The 17,251-nt window shown below is 40.2% G+C and overlaps 2 protein-coding genes across 2 annotated transcripts in view; one reads left to right on the top strand and one right to left on the bottom strand.

Moving 5' to 3' along the window:
* Positions 1–11,786, top strand: part of CCDC175 (coiled-coil domain containing 175) — a 31,599-nt gene extending 19,813 nt beyond the window's left edge. The window contains exons 14-20 of the mRNA XM_085314971.1: positions 5,243–5,381; positions 5,673–5,752; positions 7,138–7,290; positions 8,822–8,924; positions 9,042–9,085; positions 9,390–9,549; positions 11,782–11,786. Coding sequence (XP_085171097.1) covers positions 5,243–5,381; positions 5,673–5,752; positions 7,138–7,290; positions 8,822–8,924; positions 9,042–9,085; positions 9,390–9,549; positions 11,782–11,786 — 684 coding nt within the window. The remainder of the gene's footprint in view (positions 1–5,242; positions 5,382–5,672; positions 5,753–7,137; positions 7,291–8,821; positions 8,925–9,041; positions 9,086–9,389; positions 9,550–11,781) is intronic.
* A 951-nt stretch (positions 11,787–12,737) lies between these two features.
* On the bottom strand, positions 12,738–17,198 carry JKAMP (JNK1/MAPK8 associated membrane protein). Its single transcript, XM_085315065.1, has 7 exons — positions 17,122–17,198; positions 16,893–16,984; positions 16,076–16,230; positions 15,092–15,298; positions 14,310–14,491; positions 13,596–13,672; positions 12,738–13,280 (listed from the first exon to the last, which is right to left on the bottom strand). Exons 1-7 carry the CDS (start codon positions 17,183–17,185, stop codon positions 13,062–13,064), a joined length of 996 nt encoding a protein of 331 aa, XP_085171191.1. The 5' UTR covers positions 17,186–17,198; the 3' UTR covers positions 12,738–13,061.
* Positions 17,199–17,251: the final 53 nt, after the last annotated feature.

Raw genomic sequence — 17,251 nt, forward strand, 5'->3', positions numbered from 1 at the left:
TCTCTATTTCTCAGTTTCATATGGGTTTCATTTTATTTATTTCTTTTTATGCTGGTAAGCACTTAGGATAAAACCGTCAGATTATTGAGCCACTGGAATCAGTACACAYCCATGTATATATTTCTTTGCATATGGCCCTATATGTCAATAGAATGCCATACAGTAAAAGTGTTTCTCAGAATGGATGTCTCCCATTTTAAAATTAAAATACATGCAAGACTAGATTCGGTCGTGACACACACACAGCTCAGCTTTGTTGTGAGCTTCCCAATATGTAATTTATTAATGTAGAATTTGCTCCATCATTTTGGAGTAAACAGCTCAACATTCATGGAAATATGACAGCCTGATTTCAGACACTGATCAAAGTCTGCTTRAAATTATTGGTGTGGTAAATCTATTAGAGTGACTAGTAGTGTGCAAGACAGAACCCAAGACTGCTTAGTGTCTGTGTTCTTTAAAACACTGGTGAGCTTTCTTTCCCAAAGAAAGTAGGACACAGAAATGCCAAATATGAGCTATGTGGAGCTTTCAGAAATCGCCTGCACTTCTCCGATCTTTAGTATATAGCATATGCTCTATCCCCAGGGAGTCTGTCTCCCCTGTCTGACTCTCAGTCAACAGTCTGATTTGAACTAGGATAAATTAGATGTCAGGAGTGTAGGAAATACCCTCTTTGTGTATCCAGCCTTAGAGAGGTAGATTTACAAAAGCCTTGGGGACCTTTCTCATTTTTCTGGCAGCAGAGGGTATGCTCCTATATCACACAACACAGTTATGACCGTGTAGCTGCTGAGGCCTCTGTAGAGATCAAGGGTGAGCATGTCCCTCCTAAATCAACATTTGTGCTGGATTCATTCTCATGCTCTTTCTGGCAGTTGAGCTATGCTGCATATAGAAAAGAGATGCTAGATATACCTTTACTCTTACTCTGATGTTTTTCTTTTTTTAACGTAACCCACTCCAAAAGTGTTTTGCTCTCATATARTACAGTGCTGATGAAAACATTATCAGAGGGTGGTCTTTTTGTTGGTAGCCTGGACAGAACCAGATTGAAGAAGTAATTGTAATTGTTTTTCTTCAGTGGCACACTCTGATATTTTCTCCTTTTTTAATTTTTTTCTTCTTTGCTTTCATTTCCTACCATTTTGATGAAACAATTGTAGCTGCTTTGATTTCTTCTGCGTTTTTCGTTTGGCRCTTTTAGCATTTTCTTGTTCTTACTGTCCACTGTTTCATCTGTAAAATGATTCTGTCTGATTCTGCTCCCATGGCAGTGGTCTGTATAGGGGGAATAAATTCCCACATGAGTAAGAGTAATACCAGATCCTATGTTCAGGTTCCTTCAGCTGTCTCCAGAGCGTCATGGTGRTGCATGGTATCAAAGGGCTACATAGAAGCAAGCCTCAAATCACCTTCCTTTCACTGCTGCCTTCACATACATTTGTCTGCCAGTGGTGCCATCTCCACTTCATCTGTTTTCCTCCATATTTTCAGCTTTTTTTTCTCTCTTTTCACCCTTCCTTCTGTGCTACAGTCCATATAAAACATGTGAGCATATCCAAATATATACAYTTTGTGATTTTCTGATGTTTCTAGTCTTTGATTACAGGCACAAAAATGTATAGTGTGGCATCTGACATCAATGTCATGTAAAAAAGTGAAATTAGGGTCCTAGTGTTCATACACTATCTCAGTTTCATTTTTCCTATGGCTTTATTTCCTGAGTATCCTCTTTTCTCTCTATTAACATGGTTCTCAAAGTCTCCCAGCCTATWTAGGTTGTTCCTGTTGTGCTCAAAATCATGTTTCTGGGCAGAGGAAGAACACTATATATATGTAAGTAAAGCCAAGAATTCATTGTTAGTATAATAAAAATCTTAACAGTCTAACAGAAGAAACATCATTARTCTAGATTTAATTAWTATAGATAAACAAGTAACAATAATGTCACAGTACCTAATTACAAAAAAAGTTGCAATAATAGTAATAATACAATTAAAATTGTAACAGAAACACTTCCTGGTTTCTACCCTTTTCCTTAGTGTTAGCTCACCCTTCCCCTGCTCCTTAGGGTCATAAGGTTGGTGGCTTTGCTCTGGTGTTGGCAGAAGGAGGTGACAGAGGTGCAGCAAGCTGTCAGCGTCTGGAGTCCTTTGTGGGGAGGAATATGATGTTCAAGTTGACGGTTTCTTCTTTCTGCCCCTAGGACCCAGTCGGGTCCTATTGCATTTACACACATGATTTACAGATGCATTTACAGATGCATTTACACACGTTTCTCTTTCTTCATTGGACTGCAGCTCTGAGTTGCATCCAAATTTTATATATATGTTGCCTTTTACATATGTTAGATGCTGTTTCTTTGATCTCTTTTTTGCCCCTAGAACTAGTTTTGTCCAGCTCCAGGTCTGCATTTTTTTCAGTGAGTTGTTTATAGCCATGGGGTCTCCAGYGCCAGGCCTGTGYCCCATCTCTTATYCCATGCCTGTACTCATCTCTGCTTCATCCTGTGTCTCCACTTCTCAAGCCTCTACTACMGTACCACACCAGTATTTCTCTACATCACATGATTGCRTTCATAAATRTCTTAGTCTACGCAAAGTARCTACTTGTTACTGCTATCTATAGAAAATTATGGTTGTACCATGCAAAGATAAACAAAAGTAAGCCAAATTAGCTATAGTCACTTGATCATTYAGAAAYTGCTGTCACAGCTAAACCAAGTAATACAAAGCTATACACAGGTCAAGAAAACTTCGGACAGAGTAGGCCTGACAAGCCTCAATGCTGAGGCCTTGCAAACTTGATACAAAATTTATGGCTTGCTACTAGAAATGGCAATACCAAATTACAGGGCTACATGAGTTTGCCCCTTCTTTGTTTTTACCTATTGCAACAAAATGGGAAAAGGTCTAGTTTTCTCTRAAAAGTCATTTAACTCCTGAGTTATTTTCTTTTTTGCCATAACATGAGATTCCACTATACTGAGAGATGCGTGTACATAGAATTAAACATTTTTTGCTTTAAAAACACAGGTCAGATTTTTAAAGCTAAGRAATGAGACAGAGAAGGATTAAAATGTACAGATTTGTAATGGTCTTTAGGTGATGATCTGCTTAGTCTTTAATACCTAATAGTTCTTCTCTCCTGTTTTGATGTAACACAGTGCAAAGATTCCCAGGYTTGTAAGTCTGTGCAGCCCCGTCACAGGGGGATGTACAGCTCAGATCCAGGAGCTATGTAGTTACATTTATATTAAACAAATATCAGTGTGGTGAAAAAGACTGCCTAAGGCTAGGCATGATTGGACAAAATGAGACATGTCAAGCCACAGAATGAAATGCATGTAGGGAAGGACATGTGGAATAACAGGAAAGCACTCCGTATTGGTGGTAAGAAGAAGAAATTTTTAAATTTCATATGCTTCACCAACGGGTCAGCAGAATCAAATAGCTGATGTAAATAGTGCTGTCTCAGGAAGGTAGTAACTCAGGTTAGGATGGGGAAGGAACAAGATAGCACGCATACCTAGAGAACGTAAAGGTTTTCAGATCATCTTTGTCTGATGAAATTCACTTTTTGGTAGTTAAATAGCTGAAGCCATTTCAGAGGCATTCATAATTATTTCTAAGTACATGTAAAGACTAGGCAGAGCCAAATCAACTTCATTTCCTAGAATTGCCATACTGGGTAAGACACAAGGTYGGTCCTTCCAGGATCCTGTCTTCAACAGGGATCCATAGTGCTACTTAGACAAGAAATACAAGAATAGTCAAATACTGAACGATCCTTCTTCTGCACAGTCTCCCTGAGAAATGAAGTGTCATGAATTTTCTTGGCTGGAGATGGCATCTGTGTTTTTGGGTTAATAGCTTTTGATGGAATTTTATGCTACATTGARTCATCAGTGAAATATTTTTCTGTTGCTTATTGATTCTTTTAATTCRTGTATATGTTTATCCTCCATAGCAACCTACAGCAGTGAGTTCCATGATTTATTTAAGAACACAGATATTCTTCTGTTTTAAACCTATTGTCTCAAAAGTTTATTGGCATCTCATAGTTCTTCTGTTCTAAGAAATAATGAATGGCTATTGTCCTCTTATCTTTTCCACCCCTTTTACTTTTCTCCATTCATGATTTTACATACATTTATTTTATGCCCCTTTAGTTGTCTCTTTTGCAGGCTGACGAATCCTCAGAACAAGAACAGTTGGAAAAATCATCCTAGATAACAGTTTACTGCCAAAATGGAATAACAARCCCAGTTGGTTTGAGGGGGTCTGTTCTCAAACTGGAACTAATCTGTATTTTCCTTAATAATTCAGAGGATAGAATAAAGAGAATATTTATCATATGTGTAGATGGCAAGTAAGATAGAACTAGAAGCACCCTCTGGAGGGTAGAATTAGAATTCAGAATGATTTTAGCAAACTGGAGAATTAATTTGGGAAAAAAAAGAGGGAGGACATAAAAAATACAAATCTGTGTGCTTAGAAACAGTTGTCTGTACAAATCCAGCATGCAGGGGGTCTTTAAGCCTAGCAGTGGCAACTAGGACCAAAGCTATGAAGTTGAACAATAATATGTAGTGGTAAAAAAGGCAACTATCAAACCAGTCTGTGTAAAGAGGAATATTGTATGTTAAGACATGTGAAGTAAGCTTTCTGTTATATCCAATTTTGGCAAGATACAACTGGTGTACATTGTCTGGTTTTGATCCCTCATTTAAGGAAGGGTGTAGATTATTTGGAGAGCTGAAATGAGTTCAGTAAAAATGATCAGAAGAAAGGTTGAAGAAATGTGTCACTCTTCCATTTAAAATAGAGCAATCTAAGAGAAGACATGGTAATAACCTCCAAATACATAAAAGATATATTGCAAGATGATAAACTTTTCTTCTGTCCACTTTTGATGAGATTAATAACAGGGAACATAGCAGATTTAATTTAAGAAAAAGTTTGCCCCTAAGAAAGCAGTGACAGCACAGATAGTAAAAATAGTAAAACCCTAGAATCAACTGTCTGAGACATAGTATCTCTATTGCTAGGGGTTTTAAGGATAGATCAAACATCTGTCACGGGTACTTAGGTCTAATTGATCCTGCTGTAGAGTGGAGGGATGGACTAAGATGACCTCCTGGGATCACTTCCAGTCTTATTTTCTATGTTTTTTCCCCTGCACACRTTGAATTATTTATGCATTAAATGCTGCCTAGACTGTTTTATTTTCATTAAAGAATGACTTCAAAACTGCAACTGAGAATCTGCATCAAAAAGAACAGGAATTAAACCTAAGCAGACTAACCTTGGAAGAAACCCAGAGAGAATTGCAAGAGAAGCATAAAGAATATGAAGAACTCAGGAAATCATTTTTAAGTAAGTATTATGTAGCTGTTCTGCAGGGTGGGACTTTCTCTTGCTTTTCAGAAAGCATTTTTACTCTGGTCCTTTGGCTATGGTTTAGGTGAACAGTACAGCAAACAGAAACTGAGCTCTTTGAAACAACTAGAATCTGTAGACATGGCCATAACATAAATTGATGATATTAAAAAAAATGCCAGACATGTTAAACAGATCACTTACCAACAGAACCTAGTTTCTCTTATAATAGCTTAACTTTACTGTTGAGCCATTACACTGTCTAAAAACCTTTTCTCTGCTTTTTAGAAAAGAAAGATGAAGAGATGAAAACCAAAAGAGCCATTGAGCGGTCAATCAAGACTACTGGGAAGCTCAAGGAGGACATGGTAACCACTTGAAACTTAGCTACACTTTTCTGTGAAGTTCCCACTGCTTTATCCCCTCCCAGTAAAGAATAGGCACCCAYGGAGACTGGGGGTGACAGGCTGGGGTCTTGTGCTTCTATGATTTCACGTTCAGTTCCACAGTTGCTTCATATAGGGGTTTCCTTCTGGACATGCRTCATAGCCCAGCTCAGCCTGTGGTCCTGCATTTGTAGCAAGCTGCCCTTATGCTTGATTTTGCATCCCTCAGGCATGTGAGCACGCCAAAGAGAAGCTAGGAGTTGCTCAAGTGAACAAAGGCCCCTTGAGAACCTGYTCCTATTCAGATGCTTGCTACTGCTGGGGCAGGAGATTCTGCTGCTTCAGTAAYCCACATTTGAAAACATTTCTGTATCTTTGCCTCTTCTTCATTTCTGACTTCAGGCCTTCAATCAATGTTAGTGTGAGGAGAGAGAAAACTATATGGTTGTAGGGGTAGATGCAATGGTTCAAAAACTCTTAGGAAGGGTGGAGCTAATGTTCCCCAGCCAGAGAGTCCCTACAGAGGTTGCACAGTGAGTCTGCCTGTCTGCCCCACTCAGACCTGCTACAGTTGGTGAGTCTGAGCACAGCAGTCACAGTGCACATGAGACCTGCTGTGCCCACGCTGGCCATTTTTACAGTGCACACACAAACAGTCTCAGCATGTACTGTCACCATTTGTCTAGGTCTGCTGCACCTCWGCAGCCTGGCCAGAGCTTGCTGCAGCTGGGCTCTACGTCCCAGGCATGCAATTAGATTCCTTTTTCTTTTTGGTGTCTCTACCAGAGCAAAACTTCCAGGTAGCAAAGGTGCATATTTGCATCTTCTGGGGTTAATGGGATGAATTAAAAGTTTTTAGTTACTGAGAAGTCTATAATTGCTTTGTATAAAAGATACTGAATAAATGACACGAAGATGAACAGATCAGATTGCAGGACTCATGCCCGAGTGGTCTGATACCTAGGCAAATCTGTCTGGTGACTGCTTCACAGAAGCCACATCAGCGCGGAAACCGTCTCTTGTTCAGAGAAAGGAGACCTGTTTCTCTAGCCAAGCAGTACAGTGCAAAACCAATTGTGTACCGCTGGACATGAAATGTGGTATTTCTGCCATTGGAGTGGCCCTGTGGTAGGGAGGTCACTTCATGTCAGAGTTGATCTTTCTTATGGACTGTGAACAGTTGCTCCCCCTCTCTGTATCTCTTTCTTCTTATTGGTAAGAGGGTTTAGATACCTGTCTCAGGTGCCCATTTGAAATTTTTAAATGAAAGGTACCACATAGTAAAAACTCTTTTCAGTTTGTTTAATTAAAGTACGAAAATCCTATAGAGAGTTAAGATCAGTTGGCTCTAAAGGGTTTGTTTACAGTTGGAGCTGAGGAACGAATTGCGGATCAAGCGTGACACTGCGTTAGGCCAATTGAAAAATCATACAGAGGACATGAAGTGGCTGGAAAGAGACATCTATGAGCTCAACAGAAAAGTCGACATTGTGAACACTGAGAACTGTAGATTAAAATCAGTGAGTATCTTGAGGGCTGACAATGTTCCTTCTCAGTATGAAGACCTTGTTCTAGTGTTGTTTTTTTACTGCGTTTTTTTCCAAAAGTGTGATGTTGATAGCTGTTGTGCTGCCTGCCAGAAGCCCCATGCCCAGCTAAGTGATAGGGTGCAGCTTCCCAAGTGAAGTAGGTGGTGAACTCTTGCACTCAGAACAGGCACTTGGAGAGGCTGTGGGATCTCCATCTTTGGAGATATTAAAAACTCAACTGGATAAGGGCCTGAGCAACCTGATCTAATGTCAAAGTTGGCTCTGCTTTGAGTAGTGGGATGACCTCTAAATTATTCTGTGATTGTATGGTATTTTTATCATGATAAGAGAAACACTGTAAATCAGAGAGGATTAATCAGGAATAATAGCTTCTTCAGCAGCCACTCAACAAATAGGCCCTCTGGTCAGCAAAACGTCAGGGAAGAAAACCCACTTTGATTATATAGGCATTTAGTTTCCTGTTGACTTCCGGTGGGTGGAGAAACCTCTGTCTTTTCCCTGATGCATCCAACTCTGGTCTCAAGCAATACAGTTTTTGGATACTTCCAACCTGGCTAAGCATTTGACTTTGTACCCAGTTCCCATTTTTATGGAAGTGGTCTAAGCACTCAGGTACTGAATCCTCAATGGAAATGACTGGTTAGACACTAAATTGCCTATTTTACTTTTAAAATGGGATTTAAGCTGCTGGGTTATCCATATGCCTTTGGAAATATTCTGCATAACTTTAGGTCCTGGGCTATCAGACTAGTGGAACTTCTTTCTCCATAAAACACACAAGGAAAGCTTGTAAAAGAAGTGTCATTGCCGACTGGTGTCAGGCTGTTGTTCAGAGCTGAACCCTACATAGGCTGGCAGTGAAGATGTTGGGTACCAGCTGCTCTGTGGCTCTATCTGATTGTATCCTCACGGAAACAAAGGCTTCCATCAGAAAGGAAACCCTTGTTTACAGTACAAATATTCCTCCCCTTATGCACAGTCCGCTATCAGGCCTGAGAAGCTCTGGGTGGGAGGTTTTTGTTTTGTTTTTTGATGCCCACATTGCACTAGGAGATGCTGTTTATTGTGTCTGACCTGGGCCATTTCAGCCCAAACTGGGTGTTGTTCTGGGGACAGCACGAGCCAAGGATTAGCTCAGTTGCCCCACTGTGGGTGAGTCCATCCTCTCCTGRGGAAGAGAAAGCAGAACAGTTTTACTGTGTGAGCACGACCTGTGCGTTTCCACTTGCTCTCTGTGCCCAGATCCATTTTATTTGCTAGTATAGACATAGCTAGCACGTATTTATTTTGGCAACTGTTAAAATGTGCTCAACAAGATAAAATGGACACTGTTGTCAAAGAAAACAAGCAAGTCCTGAGGAATACGTTAACTTTGTATATCTGTAAGGTTWTTTTAAATACTTCTTTCTAATCTCTTCAGAAACTGTGAGACTGTTAGATACTATTTAGTTTAGAAACTATTAAAAACTGAGACAAGTATTTATCTATCTTTTTTTCATAGTGCAATGCACAGATAAAAGAAGACATTTTTGCAATGAATTTTGAAGCAGAAAGCCACAAGTCAGTAACAACCAAAATCCTGAATGACCTAGCAGTGCTTCATGGTAACATGTTAATAAATATTTCAAAACAAAAAGTGATATTTTWAAAGAATATCTTTGAGCCCTTATGTCTTCTTTGCAGAACTCCCTACTATGTTTTAACTTTTGACTCTATTGTAGATCTTCTTCAGCAGGGATGGTCAGAGGACAGCTCTATTCAAAAGGTGAATTTCAGTTTTTTATGCTGCTACTTTGCATAAATTCTTTGCTTACTATGTCAAAAATAAAATTTCCTACTGCAAATATGGCACTACACTTTCTGAAGTCATACAGGGGAAAAGTATTAAACTTGTGTTTTGTAGCTGCTATATGCCAGCATCGGCTAGTTAATGAAAAGCTTCCAGCAGAGCTACAGGTTTGGTGGCCAGGCAAATTATGGAAAAACAAGRTAAACAAAACAAGTGTGTTAATATCTTGTGAGTTTTTTGTTTTTTAATAAAAAAGAAATTCTACTTTGTCTCATTACAGGAATTTTTGGAGAATGAACGGGAAATACTAAAAGCAATGATGGCTCTAATAACAAAAATTCAACGACGAGAGGAAAAGATCTATGATATTAATAGCAGACTACAAAATAAATTGGAAGAACTTGATTCAYTAGTTGAAAAAACATCTAGAGTGGTTCGCTGTAAGATATACCAAATTTATTCCTTTCCTTTTCTGCTCTTTCTTTTTTTAACCCCRTTGGACTTCTTTTGAATATGTTCGTTTTAGCAGCTTGTTAGAAAATAGTAGTACAGCTGTGTCATAGCAGATCACTGTTTTTGCAGATCTAGACTTACAGTCACAGTGGAAAAGCTGATGCATTTATTAGCAGAATTAGGCATGCCTTACAACRCAATTTGAATTTGAATATTATCATCTTTAATCTCCATTTSTGGCAATGACAGTGAAGGAGCTATWGAAAATACTGTGTCACTGATCTTTCAGAATTACACATTAGCATTTCCACAAAGGGTAAATAAAACTAACAAACCCTCAGTCCTGCAGTTTGTTGTTGCACGGTTATCGCTGTAGGACTACATAGTTAATTAATGTTTATGGTGTCTAGAATTTTACACGTGGGCRATTTGTACTGCTGTTTCCATTTAAATCAACAATATTTTATACTGTTTTCTTGGAGGGTGATAGGACAGAGGCTCATACAAGCAAAATCACTTGCTTCRGGTCCTCTTTTTAATTCAAATCCTGCAGACTTCAGCTTCATTGTTAGTTCAGAGAGTTCTCATCTGTAGTGAGTCACAGGTTTGGTCTCTGCATGGCTRCAGTCTTGTTACAGAATCTGTCTTTTAATCACGTTGCAAGGCTGAAGGGCTATGGCATTCAGGCTGCTTTGAAATCCTTGGGTGTGGGTAATGTGCCAAGAAGCCAGGGAAAGGGGAGAGGAAGGGCATCTCCCTGAGAGGAAGCCATGGAGAGGAGAGACGTGGTGAAGAGGCTTGGTGCTGGTATTATTTTCTGTGTGAAATGTACAGGGCAGGCTTCTAGATAAGGAGCCTACACAAAAATATTACTTGGTCATTCAAAAAATGTGTGTATTTATTTAGCTACATCTGCCTAACACTGTGACTGTAGTTGCTTTTCTTTTTTTTTTTTTTTTTTTTTTTTTTAATACTAGTGAGAGCAAGTGTTGAAGAGTTTATTAATTTGTATTTTACACTCCAGATTCTGCTGAAGGCCAAAACAGTGGAGCCCTGAAGCAAAGGTAAACGTCTGGTTATGCCATGCACGGCCCATGCAGTGCTCTGAGTTCCTGTACACTTTGCTTTTAATAGACTCCCTGATTTCTAGATATTTAAAATTAACATGATTTTACACCTAGCAATAGATGTACTCTTCACTAAAGCTAATTTTTACCTGAGATTTGTTRTTGTTTTTCTTTTTAAAAACAATATATAGCCTAACTTTTAAACCCAGGCCTCATTGCCCATTCAGAATGCACATAAAAGCGTACAGACATCATTACTATACCTTTAYGAATGGCTTTTTCTGCATACTGCTGGACTGGCTGCTCACCTATCCACTGCACATGTACTAATGTGACCACTGTGTGCGGATACAGGCTCAAAACAATGCTTAGGACATTTTAAAGAAAAATGTGCCTGTGAAGCTGCCAGTTATTGGACAGTGGTATTTTAATATGTGAAGTTAGGACCGTATTTTTAGAACTGTCCTCTAGATACATGTGTCTGCAAATCATATTTTGTATGTAGCAGTATAGACAGAATTTGTCTGATTTCCTTAAGGAGATAAATTACTTCCTTAATCCCTAAATAAAACCTTGTTTCTGCATGCAAGATTTATTTTGTTTGTGCACTGTTTTTAGAAGCCGTGAACCTGCCTGTTAACTGGCCTTCCAGAGAACAAAGGAGACAAACACAAAACGAAACCATCTGCTGAGGAAGGCTCTTAGCTGTTGAGCAGCGCACAGCGACATCGCGGGGTAGACTAGCTGAGAGACCACGCRAATCAACCCCACCACCGCCCCAGCAAGCTGCCTGCGGGCGCTGGCCCTTTTCACTGTACCTTTGCTTTGAAGTGGGTTGTCCGTAGCAATCTAGAGAGATGACACCATACGAAAGCTGTTATTGTTACACTTAAATATGGAAAAATATACTGCTATTTGTACCGCTACATCCAATGATCCATTCAGTAGAAACTGTTTAAGTTGAGGAAATCTACCTTCTCCTGTTACTGTTCTCGCCATGTCCATTTTGGTCYAACTGACTGATACAGCCATTGGAAATGCTGATAGTAGTTACTGGGTCGGAATAAGCTAAATAAATACCTGGATTTGATTGCCCTTCAATGCATAAGAAGAGCAACTGGCAGTCTGTTTCATGCTGCTGGTCTTTTTCAGGTTAGATTCATATTAAGGTATTCATAGAAGTACACAGATTTTCAGGAATATAAAGAAACTTTAAGGAGAGCAGTAGAAAAGTGATGATGATATCTCCTCTAGGAGATATGGCCTCCTATTTCTTGCTTTTTTTTTTCTTTTTTTAATCTGTGCTATTTTCTTTGTCTACATTGCATTTAAGATTACCCTGAAGGCTGTCCACATTGTCTATAGCCCTGCTACTGTAGTTATTCTGGCTGGTTATAGCATTCCAATAGCGATATCATGTAAAGATGGATGATTGGGACAGATTTATGCCTAATTATTCCTCTCCTTTCTCAGCTACTAAATTCCACCCTTGTATGACCACAGCTGCTGTTGTATTATGGCTACTGCTGTGACCACGCATCAGACTGATCCAGTTGACGGAAAAAAAAAAAAAAAAGTCAAACAGCACAAGTTGTACACTTYTGGCGCTAGTAACAAACTGAACAAGCAGGCACAAAGTTTTCCCACAGTAAGAGGTTGCTAAGGTGACGATGCTGAAAGAGGTAGACAGGGCTATATCCCTATATAACTACCAGATACTTCATAGCCTTACCTGCAGCAAATGGTTTGCTGGCAGAAGTTTTAAGGGATGAAAAAAACTTTATAGTCTGTTCCTAGGTGGAAATCTGTAGTCAGGATATAAGAAAATGACTTTAGTGGGAAGGGATGTTACTAATCAATTAGGAGGAAGTCTCCATACCTGAACCAAGTACATAGAGTATAAAAAATACTTCAGAGAACTTCACAGTGCATTTCCTCTCCTTTCCAGCAAAGTGCGTGAAGCGTAGGTGAGGAGAAGCTCGAGCATTTCTTTTTTTTTTTAATCAAAATGAAATATTTGAACTTCTTTTCCTTTCTTGCTCTCAGGAGAACAAATTCCACATGGTAGGTGAAAGAAATCAGAAAATCTGAGAACGAAGTTCTGTTATTGTTTTATTCAGACAACATTTAAAATAYTGTATTAGGAAATAAACATATATAAGCAAAAAAAAATGTACTAGAATGTATCACAAGCTTTTTTACAGATTCACAGTGATAAATAGATACAAAGACATTCCCTTTGATCTATATAAGCTGTTTATGAAGAATAAAAAGTGCAGCTTTTTAATATTCCACAAACTCACTCGAGGTGTTTCACCTTGAAGTCTTGTACACAAATAACTTCTTTTAAAACAGAAGCTTTCAAATGCATAACAAGCACTAAACTTGCTTAATGCATATTATTAGGACAGCACTGTTGGCACAGGCTCTCTTTAATGTCCATTTCCACCCTCTGAGAGTATGCGTGATGGCTCAGTATACTTTGCAGTCAGCAGGTAGAAGAGGGCAGGAGCAGGTACCAAGGCGAGCAATGGGAGGTCTTGCTCAAGTTTATCCAGTTTGGAAATGGAAATGATTCCATAGGCATGAAGTAACCAGTGGCTGAAGAGGACAACAAGCCGTTTCTTCCTGACGAGAAGATCCTTGAAAGACTGCAAAATAAACACAGTATCCTGTTAGCATCAGCCTGTTACCAAGCATCTGATATTTAAGAGAAGCTACAGGTAGCRTATGGAGACACTGCATGAAGCCTCCTAAGTCTGAGCCTTTCCAGTATATAATACAATTTCTAAGCATACCACAAGAGAAAAGACCTGCAGGAGCTTCCTCCAGCTAGGAGGAGAAGTCATAAAAGAAGATAYTAAAATACAGAATACACTGCTGAGAAAATGCAAGAGACAAAGYCTCTACTCATTTAAGTATTTTTATATTATATGAGTTTTAACAGGAAAAACATGTTTACCTACCTCCACTTCAGAAGCAGACATGTACACAGCCAGTGTAACCAAAGATAACACMAGTATGATATATGGAAAGGCATAATCTGGAGGCAAACATTGAACATTTTAGAAGAAAAAAGGTATGATCTCTSCTGAAATATGCTGTTCCACATATAACCAAGGCTCTGAAGTAAACTAAGGACTGTAGCCTACCTCTTAGCATTTTATCAAGCGTGCAACAAAAATGGTCAGCAAAGTATGACTATTCCATGCTTTAGTTGGGTTTTAAGCTTAGCTTTTGACAAGTGCAAATCAAACTAATATTTCTCTTTACAGTTATTGTACACTTAAATCCCTAATTGAAGTAGGAAGATAGGAAAGCAGCCTGGCCAAATAGGGATTTTGTGGCACCTGTCTCCTCCCATTTGASAAGTATGCTGGAAGCTGAAGCAAAGGATAGCTAATTCCCCAAACTTATGCTTTACTCCATTTCTGAAATCAGATGCATTTTATCTTAGAAGACCATGAAACTAACTCCCTCTAAGAGAAGCATTTGGTTTCCATTCACATTCCCCGCGCCCCCCCCGGCCTTCTGTTCCCTTTTTGGAAAAAGGCACAACCTCTAGCAGCACTAGCAGAGGGAAAACAGTGGTGAGCAGGAGCCTGGTTAGGAAAGGCCTACTAAAACAAACAAACAAACAAAAAGGTACTTTTGTTTAGTGTCATAAGAAGAAAACTCACAGAGCAGGCCTCCTCCAACCGCCTGAAGCACAGTGAGGATAGGGAAGAAATAAAGTGCTGCATAAATGCTTTTAAAGCGATCAGACTTTCCTAAACCACAGGCAATTTTCTTAACCAGAAGAGGTCGAAGTAGCATCATTAACACAAGACAGAAGGCATAGTATATAAACACAATTGTGTACCTGCAAATAAAAAGAGAGATTGGTTAACACTTGTAGTTCTGTATGTCCTGCAGACTCGCTCACATCCAGTAAATGTGKGATTAGAGAGTCAATTCTAAAGAACTTACTGTCTAAAGATGTTACAGGAAGGAAATGCACAGACACGGAGTAACAGATTGACTCCTCCTACGTCAAACAGTCAAGTTATAGGACAGATAGGAGCAAAATGCCACCTTCTTTGGYGGCAAGAAAGACACTGATCACAAAAAGCTCCCTGCAATACTTATTCTTACAGATGATGGAAACTTCACAAATACTAGCAAATGCAATCATGCCAGCTGTCTGTGACAGATTACGCTTCCCATGCATAGYCAATGTAGCAATAGGAAAACATGGAAAAAAACTGCTGGATAGCTGGTTTGTTCTGATTCAGAAAGTTGTTAGGTGYTTCAAACACAAGACAGCTCAACGAGTCGAAAGAGTTCAAGGTTTTTGATACTCATTGGTCCACGCTGTATATAACCAAAGACTTTCTGCAGCTTTGAAAAGAATGTGTATGGCTAGAAACAAACTTGTACAGAAGAAAGTGACAGATACAAGCACAGTAGTGTTTATACTCACAGAGGATAGACTGCTTCATGAGTGCAGTGCACTGTGGTGATGTAATCAGGACTYGGATTGTAAAGCATCGTATACCAGTCTGAAAGCTTCTTTACCTTGCAGGAACGGATATACAGGGAGCCAACTGGATCACTCACAAGCAGCGTAATGATTGCTGCAATACTGCACTCAAACAAAGCCGTGACATGCTGGAACAGTGCACTGGAACTGTGGAAGGAGAGGGAGCAAAACAGATTTACTACTATTTTGCTACAACGAAAATAAATCTAAATGACAAGTGAAAAACCTATACAATACAGAACCTTCTACAGAGTTAAGAGTCACTATAACTGAGGATAGGATAAAACTGCTTCAATAAAAAAAATGAAGTTTTCTAAGCTGAACATAAAGACTAACATACCATATTTCAGATGACTGATACACTCACTCATACATAAATTCTAAACAATCCGGTTTCTGCTATGCTCAGTGGATGCTCAGTTGGGAGGAAGTCTCGTTGCCACTTGTGGAAGCATGAAATAAAATATCACAAAAGCATTGCAYAAATCTAGCCTTTAACTCATACCTGTGAAGAACTCTCCGTGACAGAATTAAGAGGAAAAGTCTATCTCAATATTCAAAAGGAACAGAAATGAAGAGTCCAAAACTGATTCATAAATCATATTCATCAAAACGTGAATCATATTGTATCACCCTTATAAAAACAGACAGTAAATTTAAAAAGGCATTTTTCCCCATATAAATAGGAGAACTAGAATATTTCAAAAACTTGCAGATGAAGAGCAGTAGACCAATGGAAATATCTTCCAAAATTAAGCATGTGCCTTCATGGACTCTCTAGCACACTCATAGCTGACATGCGGCTGCATCAGTGCAACTAACAGCTTGAAGTACTGGCAAAGTTCATTCAGCATCTCAGATTGAGCACCTATGGTTATGAGATTTCTTTAAAAGAWTTTTTTTTTTAAGAAAGAGCATACTAACCTCTTTTTTCCTGAATACCATTCAATAAAGAACCAATGTAAAACCAGGGGAAGCATGGCCATAAAGCCAAGGTATAGCCAGTCATAGCGGTCTGGAGATTCGACACATTCACGACAGATTTTGTTGTCATCAGTTCTTTGTCCTCTGGGACATACCTACAAAAAGCACAGGACTGCATTTACAAACTGTCCAAGTACCAAGAGGCAATAATTCCAATTGCTGGAAAAAAACAGCTTGAAGTATACTGGGACATGAAGCTTTTCAGATTTTTATGGAGATCAAACATCAACCTCGATAATTTCTCCACCATATACTAGCCTTGCACTCTCCAGCCCTTACCTGTTAATATAAATAAATGTGTTTCACCTTAAAAGCCTTCATCCTAGGCTCCCCTYTTCTGTTCAGCTGTCACTACATCTCTCACATTGCTAAGCTCACTCCCAGGCCACTCACAACCACTGTCCCACAGAGTTTCCGGGGATCCTACCCTTCCTTGTACTCCATTAAAATCATTGCACAGTCTCCAGAGAGCTCTTCCTAGTGAAAGCTCAGGACCAGTACACCACTCTCCTCAAAGCACTCTGCTGCTTTTGACGCCGTTCTCCACACCCACACGTCTTCTCCCACCTTCCACKACCTGCCCCCTCGGCTCGCCTCCTTTTTCTCGCCAAGCCTTCAGCACCCCTGCAGGAGGGCTGTTCCCTGAGCGGCTCCTGCTTCCCGCAACAAGCTGCGCAGAGCTTCACCCCCCCGCCCCAGTCTTCATGTGGATCTCCGCCCTCGGGGAGGCCAAAGGGATAAAGCCGGCAGCACGCACCCCGCAGTCCCCGTAGCTCTCCAGGGAGCCGTTCACCGACAGCACGGTCCTGCCGCAGTACAGCCCGAAGCAGGCGGGCTGGATATCCACGGCTGCGGGGAGAGCACAGACCACGTTAGCGCAGCGCTCCCTCGCCTCTCCGCCCCCACCCCGGGCCCCCGCAGCCTCCCGCCCGGCCCGGCCCGGCCCGGCCCGGCCCGGCCGGCGCCAGCCGCCATCACCGCCCTACCGGAGCGGATCATCCTCGTAACCTGGCAACCACCTCTCCAGCTCCTCCGCACGCACTTCCGCATGCGTCACTTCCCCTTCCGACGCGGAAAAGTGACCTCACCACCAACCATCCCAACTCCCCCCCCCCC

This window comes from Rhea americana, unplaced genomic scaffold, assembly GCF_003343005.1.
Source record: "Rhea americana isolate MKP2758 unplaced genomic scaffold, rheAme1 scaffold_42, whole genome shotgun sequence".
Taxonomy (NCBI): Eukaryota; Metazoa; Chordata; class Aves; order Rheiformes; family Rheidae; genus Rhea; species Rhea americana.